An 18,598-nucleotide genomic window follows, 5' to 3' on the forward strand; every position below is an offset into this window, starting at 1 on the left:
TAATGCACCGGAAAACAAAAGCGCTGTGACTGTCCCCCTGAAAACCTGCTGTGTAATCTCATCTCTACATTCACTAACCGAGTTTATTTCAAAGAAAGAAAGCAATCATGCCTGATTATTTAGGAACCGAGCAACGCAAAGTAAAAGAAGAGGAAAAAGAGGACAAACCAATTCGAGGTACTATTTGCGATTACTTGCGGTTGGAATTTAAATGAAACGAATTAGCAGACAAGTTAGCATTTGTTGACTAGCCGCATCATCTAAGCTAAATCTATTTTAATGTTTTGCCATTGTTATTATTCCAGCTATTTGCTGGCACGTTCATGACATACATTGTTAAATGTCTCGGTACTAGTTAAATATGTTTGTGTTGCCTTAAACATAACGTTACTTTTCACAGAATAATAAACACGTTAATTGACGATCCTGACTGATTTGGGTAATTTAGAAATCTATCATTATTTGGCATATGCATATCTCATTTATTAATCTTGATCTGTTTTATTTCTCAGCTTTGGATGAAGGAGATATTGCACTCTTGAAAACCTATGTAAGTATTCCTACATCATAGTAATGCCTGATTTGGCATTCAGACTTCATTTAATATATTCTGTGTGTGTGAATAGGGCCAAAGCACGTATTCCAGACAGATTAAACAAGTAGAAGATGATATTCAACAGCTTCTGAAGAAAATAAATGAGCTCACTGGTAAGTGCACTGTCATCGTGGTGTGAGGAACTAGTTTTGTGGATCACTACGTGCTAAAACAAATGTATTGATGCTGTGTTATGTGTGTCTTAACAGGTATTAAAGAGTCTGATACAGGTCTGGCTCCTCCAGCACTATGGGATCTGGCTGCAGACAAACAGACTCTACAGAGTGAACAGCCTCTGCAAGTGGCCAGGTATGAGACATGTAGAATTATTAAGGGTTAACCCTTAGATTTATTGGAAAAAATAATTATCATGTGCTTCGAATACACTACCATTCTTTTTTTTTTTTAAATAAATATTTTTATTCTACAAATATGCATAAAATTGATCAAGAGTGACAGTAAAGACACTTATAATGTTACAAAAGATTTCAAATAAATGCTGTTCTTCTGAACTTTCGATTTGTCAAAGAATCCTGAAACTAAAGTATGTACAACTGTTTTTAATATTATACTTAATATGAAATGTTTCTTAAGCAGCAAATCAGCATATTAAGAATTTCTTGAAGGATCATGTGACAATGAAGACTGGAGTAATGATGCTGAAAATTAGAATGGTAGTTTATGTAATAAAGTGGTTGTATGATGAGATACTAATCTGTGTATTTTTTTTATTTGTTCATAGATGCACAAAGATAATCAATGCTGACTCGGAGGATCCGAAGTATATCATTAATGTGAAACAGTTTGCGAAGTTTGTGGTGGACCTGAGCGATCAGGTCGCTCCAACTGACATTGAAGAAGGAATGAGGGTTGGGTAAGCAGAAAATCGTGGATCACTCATTTCTGTTCATTCATGTTAGAGAGTAGCATCTGATCTAAAGGAGTATTGTGTATCTATTAACAGTGTTGACAGGAACAAGTATCAGATCCATATTCCACTGCCACCAAAAATCGATCCTACGGTCACAATGATGCAGGTACGAAACAGCTCAGGTTGCTTAGTGTCATGTACATCATCAAGGCAATACTGTAGGAATAATGATGTACTGTACATAAACAGGTGGAGGAGAAGCCTGATGTGACCTACAGTGATGTTGGGGGCTGCAAAGAGCAGATCGAGAAGCTCAGAGAAGTTGTTGAGACCCCTCTGCTCCATGTGAGTCATAGGTGCATCCAAATGTACCTGTTAAAAATAAACGGGTATTAAATGTCTGTAGATGTTTAAGATACTACATACTTTCTATAATCAACCTCCATCTATTTAATTCCAGCCTGAGCGCTTTGTGAACCTGGGTATTGAGCCTCCAAAGGGTGTGTTGCTGTTCGGGCCCCCCGGTACGGGGAAAACCTTGTGTGCCCGAGCTGTGGCTAACCGCACTGATGCCTGCTTCATAAGAGTTATCGGATCCGAGCTTGTTCAGAAGTATGTTGGAGAGGTAAGTGCTTTTTCTATTCAGAAGAAAGCTGTGAATTAAAAAAAAATATATATTTTTGGAATTAGGTGCTAGTAAGATCTATATAATAACGTGCTTTTGTGTCTAACCCAGGGTGCCAGGATGGTTCGTGAACTGTTTGAGATGGCAAGGACTAAGAAAGCCTGTCTGATCTTCTTTGATGAAATTGATGCCATTGGAGGTAAGAATTTCCTATTTGCTATAATCTGATACTACAGTCAGGATTGGATCATTTCAGCTTCATTTGTGGGTCTATAATCCAGACCCGAAGTTTTATTATATTTAAAAGGTAGTCCATCCCAAAAAAATTCAATTCTATCATCAAGCAATTTCGGTTCTCATTGACCTCCGTTTAATATTTTTTTTGTTCATACAATGAATATCAATGGGAATCGAAATTGTTTGGCTACCAACATTCCTCAAAATATCTTCTACATTTCACAGAATAAAATCATACAAGAAGATATTTTGAATAATGTTGGTAGCCAAACCATTTTAGATAATTTCATTGTCTTTGGTTACCAACTTTCTACAAAATCTTATTTTGCGTTCAGCAGAAGAAAGAAATGCATACAGGTTTGGAACAACATTAGAGTGAAATAAAGGACAGAATTTTCTTTTTGGGTTGACTATCCATTTCACATCAGTCACAACAGCTTTTGTATGATCTCACTTACCATGCTTACACTGCCCTCTTATAGGTGCCCGTTTTGATGATGGAGCCGGAGGAGATAATGAAGTCCAGAGAACTATGCTGGAGCTGATTAACCAGCTGGACGGATTCGATCCCAGAGGAAACATTAAAGTCCTGATGGCCACCAACCGACCAGACACCCTGGATCCTGCTCTGATGAGACCTGGCCGTCTGGACAGAAAGATCGAGTTCAGCCTGCCTGACCTGGAAGTGAGTGTTAGCTCACAATACAATAGTGACAATTCACTAAAAATAGACAGGTATCATATAACATCATTCTGAACTGATAGATAAGTTAATGTATGTAATGCTCTGTGTCTAGGGACGTACTCACATCTTCAAGATTCATGCCCGTTCCATGAGTGTGGAAAGAGATATCCGCTTCGAGCTTCTTGCACGTCTCTGTCCCAACAGCACAGGTGAGTTCTTACTGACAAACATTGCAATTAGCACACAATTTAAATTGACTGTATTTGCATAGGCTTAAACTGGGGCTTTCTACAATGTTGTTATGCAAGCTATAGTTTACATAGGACATTGTTCCCTCAGGTGCTGAGATTCGCAGTGTGTGTACAGAGGCAGGGATGTTCGCCATCAGAGCTCGTAGAAAAATTGCCACAGAGAAAGATTTTCTGGAGGCTGTGAACAAGGTCATCAAATCCTACGCCAAGTTCAGCGCCACCCCTCGCTATATGACTTATAACTAAAAGTTTTCTTCTTGTGTGCTTTATACCCACTTAAATGTTTTCTGCCTGATAATTCAAGGATTCTAATGTCTTGGCACCTTTCTGTGATTATCACTAAAAAAATAAAAACTATCCATACCACATGTCATTTATTTCTATATTATATAAATATTAAATGTTTAATTTTTTCCACTTCTTTGGGATAGTTTTGCCCGTAATAGTTAGCAATTATACAAATGGGAAGGCATGTTTGAAGAACAAAAAAAAAAACATTTAGAGTCATGATTTGAATTTATTATACAAAAATAGCTTATCCATAAAAACATAAAGACAATGCATTACATTATATGCAGATGCAACTGATTGTGTAACTTTTTGGTCTTCATTACTGTAATGAAACAGCATCTGTGGCAGTACATAATAATATTAGTAATTGTGTGCACTTGCTGTGAACCAAAACGTACTCCGAGTGAACATTTCATGGGCAATATCTGTGTCAGAGAAAGTCTCAGCCTGTGGGCTTTCCATGTAAATGTCCTAAAGACAAGAACACCCGAAATTAAAGTCTTCATGGAATCAGCTGTTTCAATAATCATTAACTAAGACCCCTTTATGTTAATAATGTTCTTTGTAGCCACAAAAAAAAAAAAAAATTGCAGTAGGTTCCAAAAAACCCTGGCTAAATCTTTTGACAAAAGTGTCTTGATTAAATGGAGATCAGGTTTTAAATATGTAACATATTAAGCCTTTTTTTTCCTGAATACTACAGACAGACGAGGAAAAGAGAGTAAATAAAAATTTAATCCTGTGAAAAGGAAATAATTTGTATTAAAAAACAAGCACATGGCGTACAACTTTAAAACAAAATTTCAATCCTTACTGGAATGTCAAAAGACAAGTGCAAAAAAATAAACACTTCAAGAATCAACCTATCCTAATTGCACTTAAAGAAACTAGAGTGTTTTATTATAGTCATTCGTAACGAGGCTAGAGCAAGAGCACCAATATTTGCTGGTATATTCACATTAAATAAAGCGTTTACACTGAAAACATTTTGGCCAGCTCATTGCTTTCCCAGCCTTCTTTTGTTATCGTGTCATTCATCCTAAAGTGACCCAATTAACGTAACAGTACTTGTGCTTGTTCCAACAAAGTTGAAATGTCAGTTTGGTTTGTGTGTTCAATGGATGTCAGGACAGATGGGGAGGTTCTTCCTGTGTTTACAGTGCAAGACTGCGTCATGAATTGTAGGGAAAATGAGGTCAGAGGTCACAGGCTCACAGAAGAATTTTAGTGTCCTGAGATCAGAGAGAAGGATTCCTGCACAACACAAACATATAAAAGGTTTTGTGCAGATCTTAGGAAAGAATCATTCATTACATCAATGTTAACCTACATTTCAGTTTGGCCATATGAACGTTAATTAGTTCCAACTCTAGGTGGAGTTGTTTACCACATTCAACAAATATATCACAATGAACTTTAACCTACATAAAGACATTCAACGTAAATCATAAATTTGTTAAACTTCAATTATATTTTAAACATTTAAAAATGTATGTAAATGTAATTACTTATTTGCTACATAGGGTATGTATTCTGATAGATTTAAAAAAAAGTTATATTATAGAAATATATAATAATAATAATGTGAGTGTGTGTATGTATATATATATATATATATATATATATATATATAAATAAACAGATATACATACATATATATATATATATATATATATAAATATGAAGAGTTCAGATGCAAAAGCCTCTAAGTGCCATTTGAAATTTTCTTCTAGAATGATAATTTTTAAGTTCAGTAATTTCACTTAAATTGCAATGAAGATCACCTTTTAATTGTCATTTAATTTAAATTACTGAACTTAAATATACAAGCTTGATAAAAAATTTTCTAGAAGAAAATTTCAGATGGCACTTTGAGGCTTTTGCATCTGAACTCTTCATATGTAAAAAAAAAAAAAAATATATATATATATATATATATATATATAATTAATTACTTACTGCTACATCCAGCAAGTACAACTTTCACGTCAACTGTTGCATACTCCTTGATCACCTGTAGAACAAAGAAGAACTATTGCAAATGTAGAACTACAAATGGCTGAATATTTCTGTAGTAGATTTCTGCAATGTTGTGGGTGGTTGCTAAGGTGTTGTGAAACGGCTGCTAAGGTGTTCAGTTTGTTTAGCGCAATAGATCTCTAGAATTTGCTCATTTTATCATCCCTGGGGTGAATATGATAAATTGGATCACCTGGGAAAGTAACAGTACACATTTTCTCAATAAGCCAATGTCATATCTGTACCACAAACAATAATGGAAAAGTAATGTCTGGTTTCACTGTTAGGGCTTAGATTACACTAGGACTTGCCCTCAGTTCAATTAGGATATTTAAGTAGCTTTTATGAATATGCCTTAGAAAAAACAATACTGATATGCATCTTGAGACAAATGCATGACATTGACATATTTTAAGATTTGTCAGTGCAAGTTGTCTTCAGTTGATTGTAATGATACAATCAATAAAACAATAAAATCTCTTCAAATTATCCAAAATGCAGCAGCAAGGCTACTGACCAGGACCAAAAGAAAGGATCATATCACACCAATTTTAAAATCTCTACACTGGTTACCAGTGACTTATAGAATTGATTTTAAAGTTCTTTTTCTTGTTTTTAAAACACTAAATGGTCAAGGACCTCTATATATGGCAGATATGCTTAAAAAATATACCCCCTCAAGATCACTTAGATCTGCTGGTAAACTCGGGCTAGTACAATGCAGCGCTCGTACTAAGCAGGGAGAGGCAGCCTTCAGCTGTTATGCGGTCCGTCTTTGGAACCGTCTTCCTGTAGACATTAAGACCTCCCCCACTATCTCTATTTTTAAATCTAGATTAAAAACGAAACTTTTTTACGATGCTTTCTACTGACTCTTTTTATTTCCTTGTTTAGCTACATGTTTTTATTTTTTGTAATGATTATTTATGATTATTTATTTTTTGAATTTGTGTGTGTGATTGATGTATGTAAATTGTTTCTTAACTGCTATGATTGTGTAAAGCACATTGGGCTACCTGTGTATGAAATGGGCTATATCAATAAACCTGAACCTTAACCTGAACCTAATGATCAAGTGATGTAATAATAAATGGCAAGCTGGTCAGCACGTAACAGCATGGCATGTGGCCAGATCTCACTGTTCTGTCTTCACAGAGGTATGTGTTGTCTTTGAGAATAAAAGCTATCAACTTACTGATTTAATAGTTTTGGCTCCTACAGAGTCAATAAAGTTAACAGGAGTAAAGTCCAGTATGATGGAGTGAATGGGGGTTAGACGCTGCAGAAAGAAGTCATCCTCAGATTCAGACTCATTGTGGTTCTCAGTCGTCTGGCCATTGCTGTACACGTGCATCCGTTTTTGTGGCCCATCCACCACCTCATGAGTGACACCCAGCTCCACATCCTGTTGGGACACCACAGAACACATCAGGTCAAAAATGTTGTATCACCAAATTAGAAGGAAATAAGTTATAGTTACATTTGTCTTGCAAACAATTTTTTTTTATGCATAAAACAATCCAAACAATGGAAAAGCGAGTGTGGGTAATCTGGTGCAACATGTAACCCACGCTGAGTTTCAAATGTCTACGTGAAGGATAAGAAGACTTTATTGACGTACAGATGAAAGAAAACAACAACAACAACAACATACCAATAAGACAACTGCATGTTTCTTCAGTGAAGAGTCATGGTTTACAGTCTTACTCTCCCCGTTGTCTCTTTTCGCATATTTTAGCTGTGAGTTCCTGGAAGTGAGCAGTTGTGCCGGGTCAATTCCGGTCTGTAGTCAAACAAAGAAAAATGTACAGAATAATACAACTATAATATCTGCAAAATACACTGAACTTTGTGAACCTAAACACTTGCTGTTCGTATGAGCTTGTGTACTCAAGGACAAACAGTAAAACACTTAAAGTTAAAGGATTAGTTCTCTTGAAAAAACTTTTGCTGATAATTTACTCACCCCCATGTCATCCAAGATGTCCATGTCTTTCTTTCCTCAGTCGAAAAGAAATTAAGGTTTTTGATGAAAACATTCCAGGATTTTTCTCCTTATAATGGACTTCAATGGGAACCAGGTCCAACCGAGGTCCAAACGACAGTTAATAACAGTTTCAGATGCAGCTTCAAATGTCTTTAAACGACACCAGACGATGAATAAGGGTCTTATCATGCGAAACGATCGGTTATTTCAAAGCTTATTCCAAAAATGTAACTTTTCTAAGGACAAATGCTAGCCTTGTAATATATTGTAATTACGTTCAAAAGGTCACGGGCGACGTAGCCGGAAGTACATAATCAAAATCGTCCGACATCGTTGTTTTACCTTTTAATTCCTTTTTTGTAAACGCCGTTTGAGTTAGTTTTCACGTTCAACCTATGCGTTCAACTTGTAAACACTCTGACTCTGTACTTCTGGCTACGTCGCCCGTGACCTTTTGAACGTAATTACGTATTATGTGACGTTGCAAACACGCCTCACAGAATGGAGAAAGGCTAGCATTTGTCCTTAGAAAAGTTACATTTTTGGAATAAGCTTTGAAATAACCGATCGTTTCGCACGATAAGACCCTTATTCATCGACTGATGTCGTTTAAAGACATTTGAAGCTGCATCTGAAACTGTTATTAACTGTCGTTTGCACCTCGGTTGGACCTGGTTCCCATGGAAGTCCATTATAAGGAGAAAAATCCTGGAATGTTTTTCTGGAATTTCTTTTCGACTGAGGAAAGAAAGACATGGACATCTTGGATGACATGGGGGTGAGTAAATTATCAGCAAAAGTTTTTTCAAAAGTGAACTAATACTTTAATCATAACATCAAGCATTTACACTCACCTTCGCCTTGAGGGCGCTCACATACAGGTCACTGTTTGCAAAGTAGATGGAGGTATTGGACTGAAAAATCTTAATCCCTGAGCATTCCTCAGCCTTGATCAAGAGAACAAACAGCAGATAAGACGACAAAGATTGTGGGTGGAAAAAGAATGATGGATTAAATCAGGACTATTCGGGTGACTGTGACTAAGAAAAGCTGATAACAGTTTTGAAGTGGAGCAAGCTAATGTTACTCATGAGATGGCTATGGGTTCAGTCTCATGTTTAATGTATTTTAAGAGCAATACGTCATACCTCTTCATACTCATCCACATCAAAGTACAATCCAGTATCTGGGATTTGTCCAAGAAGAGCATTCTTAGGGCTTAAAAACAAAAGAAAAATACCTGAATTAGACATTTCAAATGACAAAGTAAACAAAATTCTTTTTGTTCAATATTTTACTAATTATTTACTATAAATAAAAGCTCAATTTACTTTGTACTCAATATTACAGGATTAAAAAAAACAATTAAAAAGAAAAAAAAACTAGTGCATGTATTGCCATTAGAACATAATGAATTAATGCACTGAATAAATTATCCACATGTAAACAAATTATGTGATAACCATTTGAATAATTATTATGTACTAAATACATTTCAATACATACAAAAAAATATGAATGCATTATTTTTAGCTGTAAAGAACTTCAGCATGAAAACCTTGATTTTTGTGTATAAATCTTGATATTGAATTATTTTGTATCAGAGCAGTGAGACAATGTGCTTTACCACTGTGTTCTGTAAATAACTGTGAGTATGGCAAAGCCCATGGAAACTACCAGACCATAATCTAGACCAAGGAAAACCGATGCAAAAAAGGACACCAGCCAAATTGCCTGAAAAAAAAAACATGTTAGACATTAATAAGAACAAAACTAGATTTCACACACAAAAGAAAGTGGAAAGAGCCATTCAAAGAAAAGGTTCATTTTAATAGATGAAAAACAACCAAATGAGAAGTGCCTCTGAAGCTCACCAGTTCAATCTTGCTGGTTCTCCATAATACAGGAATGTCTCTCATTTGCTTAAACATCCCCAGAAGATTGACCATGATGATAGCAGCCAACACAGTCTAAAGGGAGTATAAAAAGGACACTAAATAAACACCATCTCATCTCTGACTTCTTTTGCACTAACACAAACATTTTAGGTGGTTTTCATTAGATTGCACAAAATCAATGAGGTCCATGGCAAGCATATCAGAAAGTTCTTCACGTACTGTAGGTAAAGGCTGAAAGACAAATCCAATGGCCACCACAACCAGTAGCACGAGTAAGGACGCCAACAGTCCCGCAATCTGCAGACACACACATCAACATAATTCAATTGAGTCTTTTAGTAGGCACGACTGCTTTATCTTATCTTTAAAGTTTTACAGCAGTGATATTGCCACTGGGATGAATTCAGTATCAGAGGCACACTCCGTTTCAGGAAAAGTCATTTTGCAATAACCAATAAGTACATATAATTATCGATATGGCATCTTACACAAGAATGTCTCACTTACTTCAGTGTGTCCTCCTGTGCTCTCCTGTACCAGGCTGCGAGACATTGAGGCGGTAACGACAAACGTGTGGAAGAATGAACTCATAAAGTTACAAAGTCCCAGCGCCATGAGCTCCTAGTCACATTGAACACAAAATGACTGGATAAGACCATCTGACTGTACCTCATAATCATAAAAATATTAAAACTCATGTGACACTGAAGACTGGAGTAATGACTGCTGAAAATTCGGCTTTGCAATCACAAGAATATTGCATTTTAAAATAGAAAACAGGCATTTGAAATTATAATAATATTTCACAGTCTTACCATTTTATTTTGATGATCAAATAAATATGGTCTAAACAGCAAAAGAGGCTTCTTACAAAAAAAAAAAAAAAAGTACTGACCAAGCAGCGTACACATAAATATACTGCAGATATAGTAAAAGTATTATGTTAGCATGCTATTCCATTTCTATATAAAGGGAACTTCATGAAATTGAATTACTGTTTTGAAAATCTAGGCTCCTCACACAAAGGTTCAGTCCTAAACAGAGGAACTGGTGAGTTACTGAGGTCACAATCCATCTTTATTACTGTTGTTCATCTTAAGCAAGGCTCTTTGCATTATGTTGCCCCATATGAACCTTCCTTGCAATTAGTGTACTATAAGTCATTTAGGACAAAAGGATCTGCTAAATGGAAAGTAACCAAGTAACTGTGTGATCTGGCCAATTCAGATATTCGGCTGTAGTTTAAAGCCATAGAAACCAAAATAAAGGGCAGCTGAATAAAATCCATGTCCCTGCTTCTAGGAAACTCTGAATCAAATTATTTGCACAATGAAGTATGGGACAACTGTACTAGAGGCAGTGTAGCAGTAAATCTATTTTTTATCACTTCAAAACTAACAAAGATGCTTGAAAAGTATGCTCCTTTAAAGAAAATTCCACTTGGTTTGACATTATGTTACATAACGCAATTTAGATCACAAGTGTGGCATTGTGCTTGATTGTTTTTAGGGGAAATGTACAAGGCAGAACTATTATTCTCTACCTGATTTCCATCCACACTGTAGCCATGCTTGAGAGCAAAGATTTTGGCTAATGATATTGCAATCGAGAAGCCAACAACAGATATAGCAACGGCGTCTGCAAGAAGGTTAGGAAAGACTGAGAAGTCTGGAATCTTGGGTGGCAGCAACCTTAAAACAAAACATTAAGAAAGAAATATTAAAATGTAAACATTTGTAAAAATGTAAACAGTTTCAGTTCAGAAACTTTAGGTTGCGTGATCTTACCCAGTGGGAATTTTACCCACAACTTCTACGCCATAGTTTTCAGACATAAGCATCCCATACGAGATTCCAGTGGACACGATTACCTTTAAAAGAACAAGAACATTATGGATTTACACAAAGGGATCTTGAGTACATGTTTGAGTACAGTCTTTCATGGAAAGGGCCTTTAAAATGTTTTACCACTATGATTTCTCCAGGGATGGGGATAGGTAGCTTCTTCTTGAAGCGTTCATTGAGATCTTTGATGATATACAGGAATACAGTGCACACCAGTCCAATAATAAGCGTGGCGACATTAGTGGTGGCAATGTTACTGAAGACAGCTTCAATGCTCTGGCGGAAAAACAAAATGAATTCCACAACTACATAAGAACAATCACAGATCAGTACAGACTCTTCAGATCTATTATTTATTTCTTATTTCAGTTTTTCTTCCAACTACCTAAGTATCAGTTTTAGTTAATAACGATTTTTATTCATTCACGGTTCACAAAATACCTTAAGCGATGAGAAACAGTGTTTATGGAGTAATATGAAACATGCTCATAGGTCCAAAAACAAACACCCTGGAGTTTCCCTAGGGTGAAAGGTTACTCACATACACTACAGAGAGAGGCCCATTAAAGCGCGCAGTGTGGACTCCCAGCAGGTACTTGAGCTGCGACACCGAGACGTGCACAGCGGCAGCCGTAGTGAAACCTCGCACCAGTGGCTCAGTCAGATAAATAGCCAGGAAGCCGAATCTCAGCAGACCCAAAACAAACTACAAATCAGAACAGAATTATGTTCCCAAACATCGATCTGAAAGTATCACGGGTTACAGAAACTTGAGGAGAATCACATGAAGTTTACAGTTTTCCATGAAAGCTGTCAATTAGATTAGGCCTGCAGATATGCCTGTGATGTAGGTCATACATTTGTTTTAATAGGTTAATGGTAACATTGCAGTATTTCTTGCTGATAATGTGAGCAGAGTGACTGAGAATTGCACTTGAACGTTTTTCAGATGGTCCATCTACAAAATACGGGGGTGATATCATAAACATGCTGTTATTATTCTGTTTTGTAATGGCAACATACGACTGTGTTGCTGGAATTTACTTGCAGTCCAGCACAAATACTGAGAATGCACTATTTTTGATCAACTACAGTTCTAATGGGGCAATCAAATGACAAATATAGATGAATTTAGCTTTTCAAGACATAAAATAATTAAATAATTAATTCTTTGATATCAGAAATTACACACTTCACCCTTAATAAATAACAAAATAAGAAGACGACTAGATTCTACACTCTTTGTGATGTTCAAAACCTTTGGATAAGTTCAGAAAGTGGCCTACCTGAATGATTCCTACTAGGGTTGTCAGAGCTACAACCACTTTCACTCTTCTGGCATCACGGGCGTCAAAATCCACAACCTGTGATGCGTTGGTCCCATTGACCGCAAACATGGAGTCCGGGACCTCCCTTACAGCCACCCCGCCAATCATAAGACTGATTACTGCAAAAGTGCCTGAAGAAAAACTGTGTTTTAAAGAAAACTTATGTATGGATGACATTTTTGTAATTATTTGTAATTATATATATATATAGGCCATTTTGCAAGATGTAAACAACACTGGTCAAGAAGCACTTCCTGTTTCAGTTTTTTAACACTACATAAAAGCTGGGATAAAATACAACCAATAGAACATATAAAACTGAATCAAAAAGTTAAACAAACATCTGATGTTTTCTTTACATGTGAAATAAAGAAACAGTTACAAACTGAAACAGGAAGTGTTTCTGGACCAGTGTTGTTTACATCTTGCAAAATGGTCTATACACACACAGTCTACATTTTTAAATATTGTTTGATTATTTCAAACCTCACAAACTTCTTTTTATGTTAAATGCTTTGCTTAAAAAGTGTGATTGGACTATATTTAATTATAATCATACTATTTTAAGTGTATCTCAAGCCTTATAGAGTCATTGTGTGTAAGAAAAACAGGTGGTGTAATTGCTGTAAGGTACATCATGTAAGGTGGCGGATTGTCGTCACGGAGCAGGAGCCCCACTGTCATGTGAGCAAATATTTATGAGTTTATTTACGTACGTGAGCTATGCCATCTAGATCTGTTATACACTGTAAAGGGACAGAGTGTGAGTGTTGTTTAAACAGGAGGCAGCATGCCTCTGTGCAGCAGGACCTTGCCAAACATTTGGACTGTTGCCCATTCTCTCGCTCTCAATTCACGCCATGGGGCCGAGAAAGCAAGATAGTGAAGCAACAACTCTGGTTTGGGTAACCTTTTAAACCTTTAATATATCTTCTCAGTGGTGTTTCTAATATCCTACAGGGATTTCTGAGGGTTTGAAGATCCCCACATTAAACGAGACAAAAACAAAAACTGCAGGCCATCTACGCACCCATAAAAGCCACCACAAATAAAGCTTTTTAAAATAAATTATGAAAGTTGGGACACAGAAATCAGAGTCTGTTTATCCCAATGCTGGAATAAACAGACTAAGGATTTTAAATCTTATCCAACTGAACTACATTTGTTTAGTCTGACAGTAATGCTTCACAATGACTTAGCAAAACTGTACAGAGGAATGTCACTTTTCAAGAAGCAGCAGCAGTCTGCTGTCTTTTGGTAAAAAAAAAAGAAAAAAAAAAAGATAAAAAACAGCTCCACATTGCAGCCTGTTAGACTAACAGCAGTTTGTACTGATTTGATGTGCTGCATGGGCTAGGTTTATCTAAAATAAATGATACTACAATAATAAACAGGACGAAATTCACCATGAAAAGTGAACCAATCAGAATTCAACTTTCCAGACCAAGGAAACACTTTCAAGCTAAGACTATTTTTTAAGTCACAACTATGTTATTAAAACCTTAGAATGCATGCCATTGAGTCTCACCTATTGATATATGTCTGGAGGTACCAAAGAATGTGTATAATAGGACTGGATAAAATGATGAATATAACCCAAACACTGGAGGAACAGCTGCCAACATCGCATAAGCAAGCCCTGTTGAATGTGAGAAAGAGAAGCAAATGATCAAATGAACTTGCTCAGTGATCAATAACGCAATGACATAAGAGTAAACCAGATAAATTAATAACATAACTAACATACTATAATAATAAATTACATAACAATATTTGTATATAATTGTTCATATTTGATATAGAACGGTTTTCAATAACATCTGACCTTGAGGTAACTGCATTACACCTGTGCTGATGCCAGAAACGATGTCCCCAAACAGGTATTCCTTTACTCGATAAGATGGCAGCCATGTTAAAATGGGAAAAAAACTAAGTGCAACCGATTTGGCTTTCTCAGACGAGCAGCTGAAAAGTAAGGGAGAGATGGCTGTTAGTACAAATACATCATCTTCTTCATAGTTTCATATTTTCATTTGAGTGATTTTTAATATGTGCATGTTCAAACACTGAAAAAGGTAAAAAAAAAAACATTTTGTATCCTCGCTATCAAATCAGATGTGACGCATTTTGATGCACTGTATGTGAATATACGTGAGCAAGATTATCAGTGAATGATAACTTAATTATAGTCTGTCCTTTTCCATTGAAACGTTGTCATCAATTTATCCAACTCAGACTGGGACGGGTAGGTTCAACAAATGTTAATGTGTCACTATTGTTGTGTAATACTAGTAGTATTGCAATCTTATATGGAGGATATGATTCAAATAATGAATATATTATGACTGTTGTTATATTTTTAGATTTTCTGAAGTTTAGATAAGACGTGAACCTGATACCATTATTATTATTAGTAGTAGTAGTTATAAAATACAGTGGAGAAATCACAATTGAAAACGGAGTTTATTTAAAATTATATTTATCTTTTATTTAGCTTTTTATAATTTAATACACTTTGCATTATTAATTATTTAATCAGCATAACAATGTGAGTGAAATATTCTCCAGTCCACAAGTATATCATGACTCATGATCATGTCCTCTGGCATGATATGAAAATGATCATCTTGTGCTTCAGTGGATGAACATCTGATAATGTGTACAAAGAGTCACATGATCAATATCACAAATTTGCTTGTATGATTAGTGACCTAGAAATAGTGCAGAAAATTTCTCAATGCGGTCTCAGGCTTTTGGACTCCACTGTAGCTTACAAAAAACAGACTTTTCATCAGTAACCATGAAAGCAGAATCTATTGAAATAGCTTTACCGGAGATGCTCAGTTATTCTCCGTCTACAGGACTTTGGTGTCCTCTTCTTCCTGTGCAGAAGCTCTGAGTCAATATAGCCTTCATTGAACACGGGTCGTTCCACGTGGTACATCAATGTAGCGGATGGTTCCTCGCTAGCAGTTACGTTCTCCATAGCAGCAGTGGAAACACAGGCATGTCAGGCTATGATGACCTTCAGAAAGAACGTGCTCTTGCCTTACTTCCTCTTCCTGTTTTCAAAGAGAAGTGGAAAGATGGCACTCTGTGAAGAAAGAAAAGTTAAGAATCAGCTTTAAACTATCACACACAATGCTGGTTTTATTCAAGCAAAAAAAATTATGTCACACTTGCAACTCACCTGCTTTTTTTGGAGACTTGCAGGGGTCAAACAGTGCTGGTGTATAATTACAAGCCCTCAAAATAATCTCGAATGAAAGCCAGTTGTAGTTTGCACAGCCTGTTACAGATGACGGTGATGATCTGCAACGTACAGGAATAAATAAAACTCTGTAAATTAGCTTTGCATATTAAACTAAGAGGGGTGTGACGGGACACTTATCTCACGAGACAAAACACGAGATTGGGTTCACAAGAACGAGATGAGATTTTTGCACAACATTTTATAGAAATCCTCAATGACAAAATTAGTCTGCAGGTGCATTTTGGAATGTTTAAACTATTAATAATACCTAATCAAATCTGATTTTTTTCCCTCTTTTTTTTATCCATTCAAAGAATCGGAAATATTGTGTCCTTAAGTAATATGAAATGTGGTATGGTTTCATAGTTTAATCCATACAACAGTGTGTCTAAAACACACAACCTGGCCCGAGGACACGGTGTACAGCTTAAGCAATAACAACCCCTCCATGGATCTAGTCCATTTTTAGTACAGTCCACTGCAAATCACAAGGCCATAATAAAACAAACTGGATATGACTGATGTTGCTGGTGTAGTAGGCCAAAGTTGGCAAAGCAGTGGTGTAAACATTACAAACCATGCACACTAAACAAGATGAACTCATGACATGCAAGGGCCATTCCATTCACAACTGCTGCCTTATCCATTGTGAACAGGCATTTTTTTAAAGATTTGGAAACATACATTTAATTGCAAAGAATGGATTTGAGTTTCAATGAGTGCTATTAATTGATATATATTCATTTAGCAGACGCTTTTATCCAAAGTGACTTACAAATGAGAACAAAAGAAGCAGTTCTAACAGTAGGACAACAATATGCAAGTGCTATGATCCTTCTCAGTTTAATCGAACATAATCATCAGTTTAATCATCGCAGTACATATATAAAAAAAATATTATAATAACTAATGCACAATTACATTGTGTCATCTCAACTTAATATAAACATTAAATACTGAGCTTTAGCAATGCTTTTTTATAAATAAAAAACAGTAACAGGGTGACAGTAAAAGTGTTGACAGTTTTAAAGTTCAGTTTTAAGTTAGACATAGAATTGTGCTCAAGGAGTGACACTACAGTCTATTTATTGGAAACAAATGCTACATCTATCCATAAAATTGCTGTCAAATAATCAGTAAGTTAGCTTAATGTATAAAAGCATGGTGACAGGGCATTTTAACATGGTTTCCTATTGGCAAACAAGATGGAATGATAAAATGCTTTTTATCAATTTAACTTGTATTGTAAAATCATGTTTATAGGGTTGATCCTTGGGGGGGGGGATTTTATTAAACATAAAATAATAATTAATACTACTATAATAATTTAATAATAACAACTCTTTTTGTCTTACATAGCAAATGTGCATATTTTCTTGCATACCCAGGATAAGTAGGATTTACAAGTCTAGAGACAGATAAAAAGACGAAAAAGCCTTTAAATTAAAATAGTTATTTGTACACACAGTGAATGCTGTTCTTTCCTTCGTTGGAAGTCACGTTTACATGGTCATGAAGTCATGATGTAATAGCAATACAGTGAGTTTCAACAGTAACGTTACGTGTGTTTCCGCCATACTCTGAGCTCACACACTTTTAAAATCAAAAAGGCAAACAAAAATAAACATTTTCGAAGTGTCCTCGTTCTGTTCGACCATACGACTCCATAAACCTGTTAAGCAGGTACGATATATCGTTAACTACGAGCTTTGCTAAATTATTGTAGTTTTCAGGATGAGAAAAAAAGTCTAAGCATCTTACCTATCTCCGCCTCCGTTCTGAAAATGACCCAAGGTCGGAGAACTAGGCTGAGAAGAGTACGAGCATCGACAGTCCTGTTACTGTATAACATGTGAAAGCTCTTTAACTGCCGACGACAGCTGCGTCATCTGCCGCACTGATAAGAGAAGCGCTACGTCACCTCATGCGTCACTACGCACCCGGAAATGGCACGTGGGACATGTAGTTGTCTAAAATAAAACAACCGTATCAGATTACGGAGATAGATTTTGTACACCTGATATTCGGCAGATTATAAAGAGATTGTTAAAAAAAAAGTAATTAATGTTTTTATAAGTAATTATGATTAGATTAAAAACATTGTTTTATATAATAAATATAAATAATAATGAAGTATTTCCCCTAAGGACGCAACTGCGATGTAAGCGTGCCCTCTTGTGTAACAACTATGCAACAACAACTTAAAACCAAGGTATTATAAGCCATAATATACAGTAGGCACACACACACACACACACACACATATATATATATATATATATATATATATATATATATATATATATATATATATATATATATATATATATATATATATACTGTGTTGTGTGCATATTGGATTTTTCTCATTGGCGTTTTAATGTCCTAAAATGTCCATAACTTGCCTCTCACACTATAGCCTACCATTATAAATGGCTACTATTACATGTAGGCAAATTAGAGAGTCTAGACTCTAGGGAGAATCTGATTCCTATTGTATTATGATTCAAAATATTCAAAAATCAAGAATTATTTATATTCAAGAATTCAAAATCATAAAGTTAGAAAATCACATATCACAGTTTTATAACTTTAATTTAAATGATCAAAGTATTTCACATTACTGCTGTCAGTGATGAAGATGGCACTATCCTACTTAAACTAGGTTATTCACCCTTTTTGCTACATTCAGCTTAGAGCTTTATACATTTAAT

General features: G+C 35.7%; 2 protein-coding genes across 3 annotated transcripts; one reads left to right on the plus strand and one right to left on the minus strand.

Moving 5' to 3' along the window:
• The first annotated feature begins 2 nt into the window (after positions 1-2).
• On the plus strand, positions 3-3,632 carry psmc2 (proteasome 26S subunit, ATPase 2). The gene is made up of 12 exons (XM_039668084.2): positions 3-177; positions 513-550; positions 627-708; positions 805-904; positions 1,338-1,469; positions 1,560-1,632; positions 1,716-1,811; positions 1,927-2,091; positions 2,203-2,290; positions 2,811-3,013; positions 3,126-3,222; positions 3,353-3,632. The coding sequence occupies exons 1-12, from the start codon at positions 108-110 to the stop codon at positions 3,508-3,510; spliced, it is 1,302 nt and encodes a 433-aa protein (XP_039524018.1). The 5' UTR covers positions 3-107; the 3' UTR covers positions 3,511-3,632.
• Positions 3,633-4,272: 640 nt separating this feature from the next.
• On the minus strand, positions 4,273-17,779 carry slc26a5 (solute carrier family 26 member 5). Of its 2 annotated transcripts, XM_039668081.2 has the most exons (20): positions 17,646-17,779; positions 15,822-15,943; positions 15,463-15,725; positions 14,457-14,596; positions 14,160-14,270; positions 12,590-12,762; positions 11,845-12,009; positions 11,427-11,579; positions 11,247-11,329; positions 11,003-11,150; positions 9,967-10,080; positions 9,679-9,756; positions 9,436-9,531; positions 9,189-9,295; positions 8,710-8,779; positions 8,416-8,508; positions 7,229-7,357; positions 6,770-6,979; positions 5,515-5,569; positions 4,273-4,809 (listed from the first exon to the last, which is right to left on the minus strand). In XM_039668081.2, the coding sequence occupies exons 3-20, from the start codon at positions 15,615-15,617 to the stop codon at positions 4,670-4,672; spliced, it is 2,220 nt and encodes a 739-aa protein (XP_039524015.2). In that variant the 5' UTR covers positions 15,618-15,725; positions 15,822-15,943; positions 17,646-17,779; the 3' UTR covers positions 4,273-4,669. The 2 variants fall into 2 exon arrangements, with proteins under 2 accessions (XP_039524015.2, XP_039524016.2); XM_039668082.2 differs by lacking the exons at positions 15,822-15,943; positions 17,646-17,779 and having other exon boundaries at positions 12,590-12,773; positions 15,463-15,604.
• Positions 17,780-18,598: the final 819 nt, after the last annotated feature.

This window comes from Pimephales promelas, chromosome 24 (genome assembly GCF_988280905.1).
Source record: "Pimephales promelas chromosome 24, fPimPro1.hap1.1, whole genome shotgun sequence".
Classification (NCBI taxonomy): Eukaryota; Metazoa; Chordata; class Actinopteri; order Cypriniformes; family Leuciscidae; genus Pimephales; species Pimephales promelas.

Bases quoted from the DNA above. Each gene is read 5' to 3' on its own strand.
- psmc2 (XM_039668084.2), top strand. From the start codon at position 108: ATGCCTGATTATTTAGGAACCGAGCAACGCAAAGTAAAAGAAGAGGAA. The intron at 551-626 runs GTAAGTATTCCT...GTGTGTGAATAG, and splicing joins TTGCACTCTTGAAAACCTAT to GGCCAAAGCACGTATTCCAG. The intron at 709-804 runs GTAAGTGCACTG...GTGTCTTAACAG, and splicing joins GAAAATAAATGAGCTCACTG to GTATTAAAGAGTCTGATACA.
- slc26a5 (XM_039668081.2), bottom strand. From the start codon at position 15,617: ATGGAGAACGTAACTGCTAGCGAGGAACCATCCGCTACATTGATGTAC. The intron at 11,580-11,844 runs GTGAGTAACCTT...TTTTTCCGCCAG, and splicing joins GGCCTCTCTCTGTAGTGTAT to AGCATTGAAGCTGTCTTCAG. The intron at 6,980-7,228 runs GTATGTTGTTGT...GTGTCCCAACAG, and splicing joins AACATGCAGTTGTCTTATTG to GATGTGGAGCTGGGTGTCAC.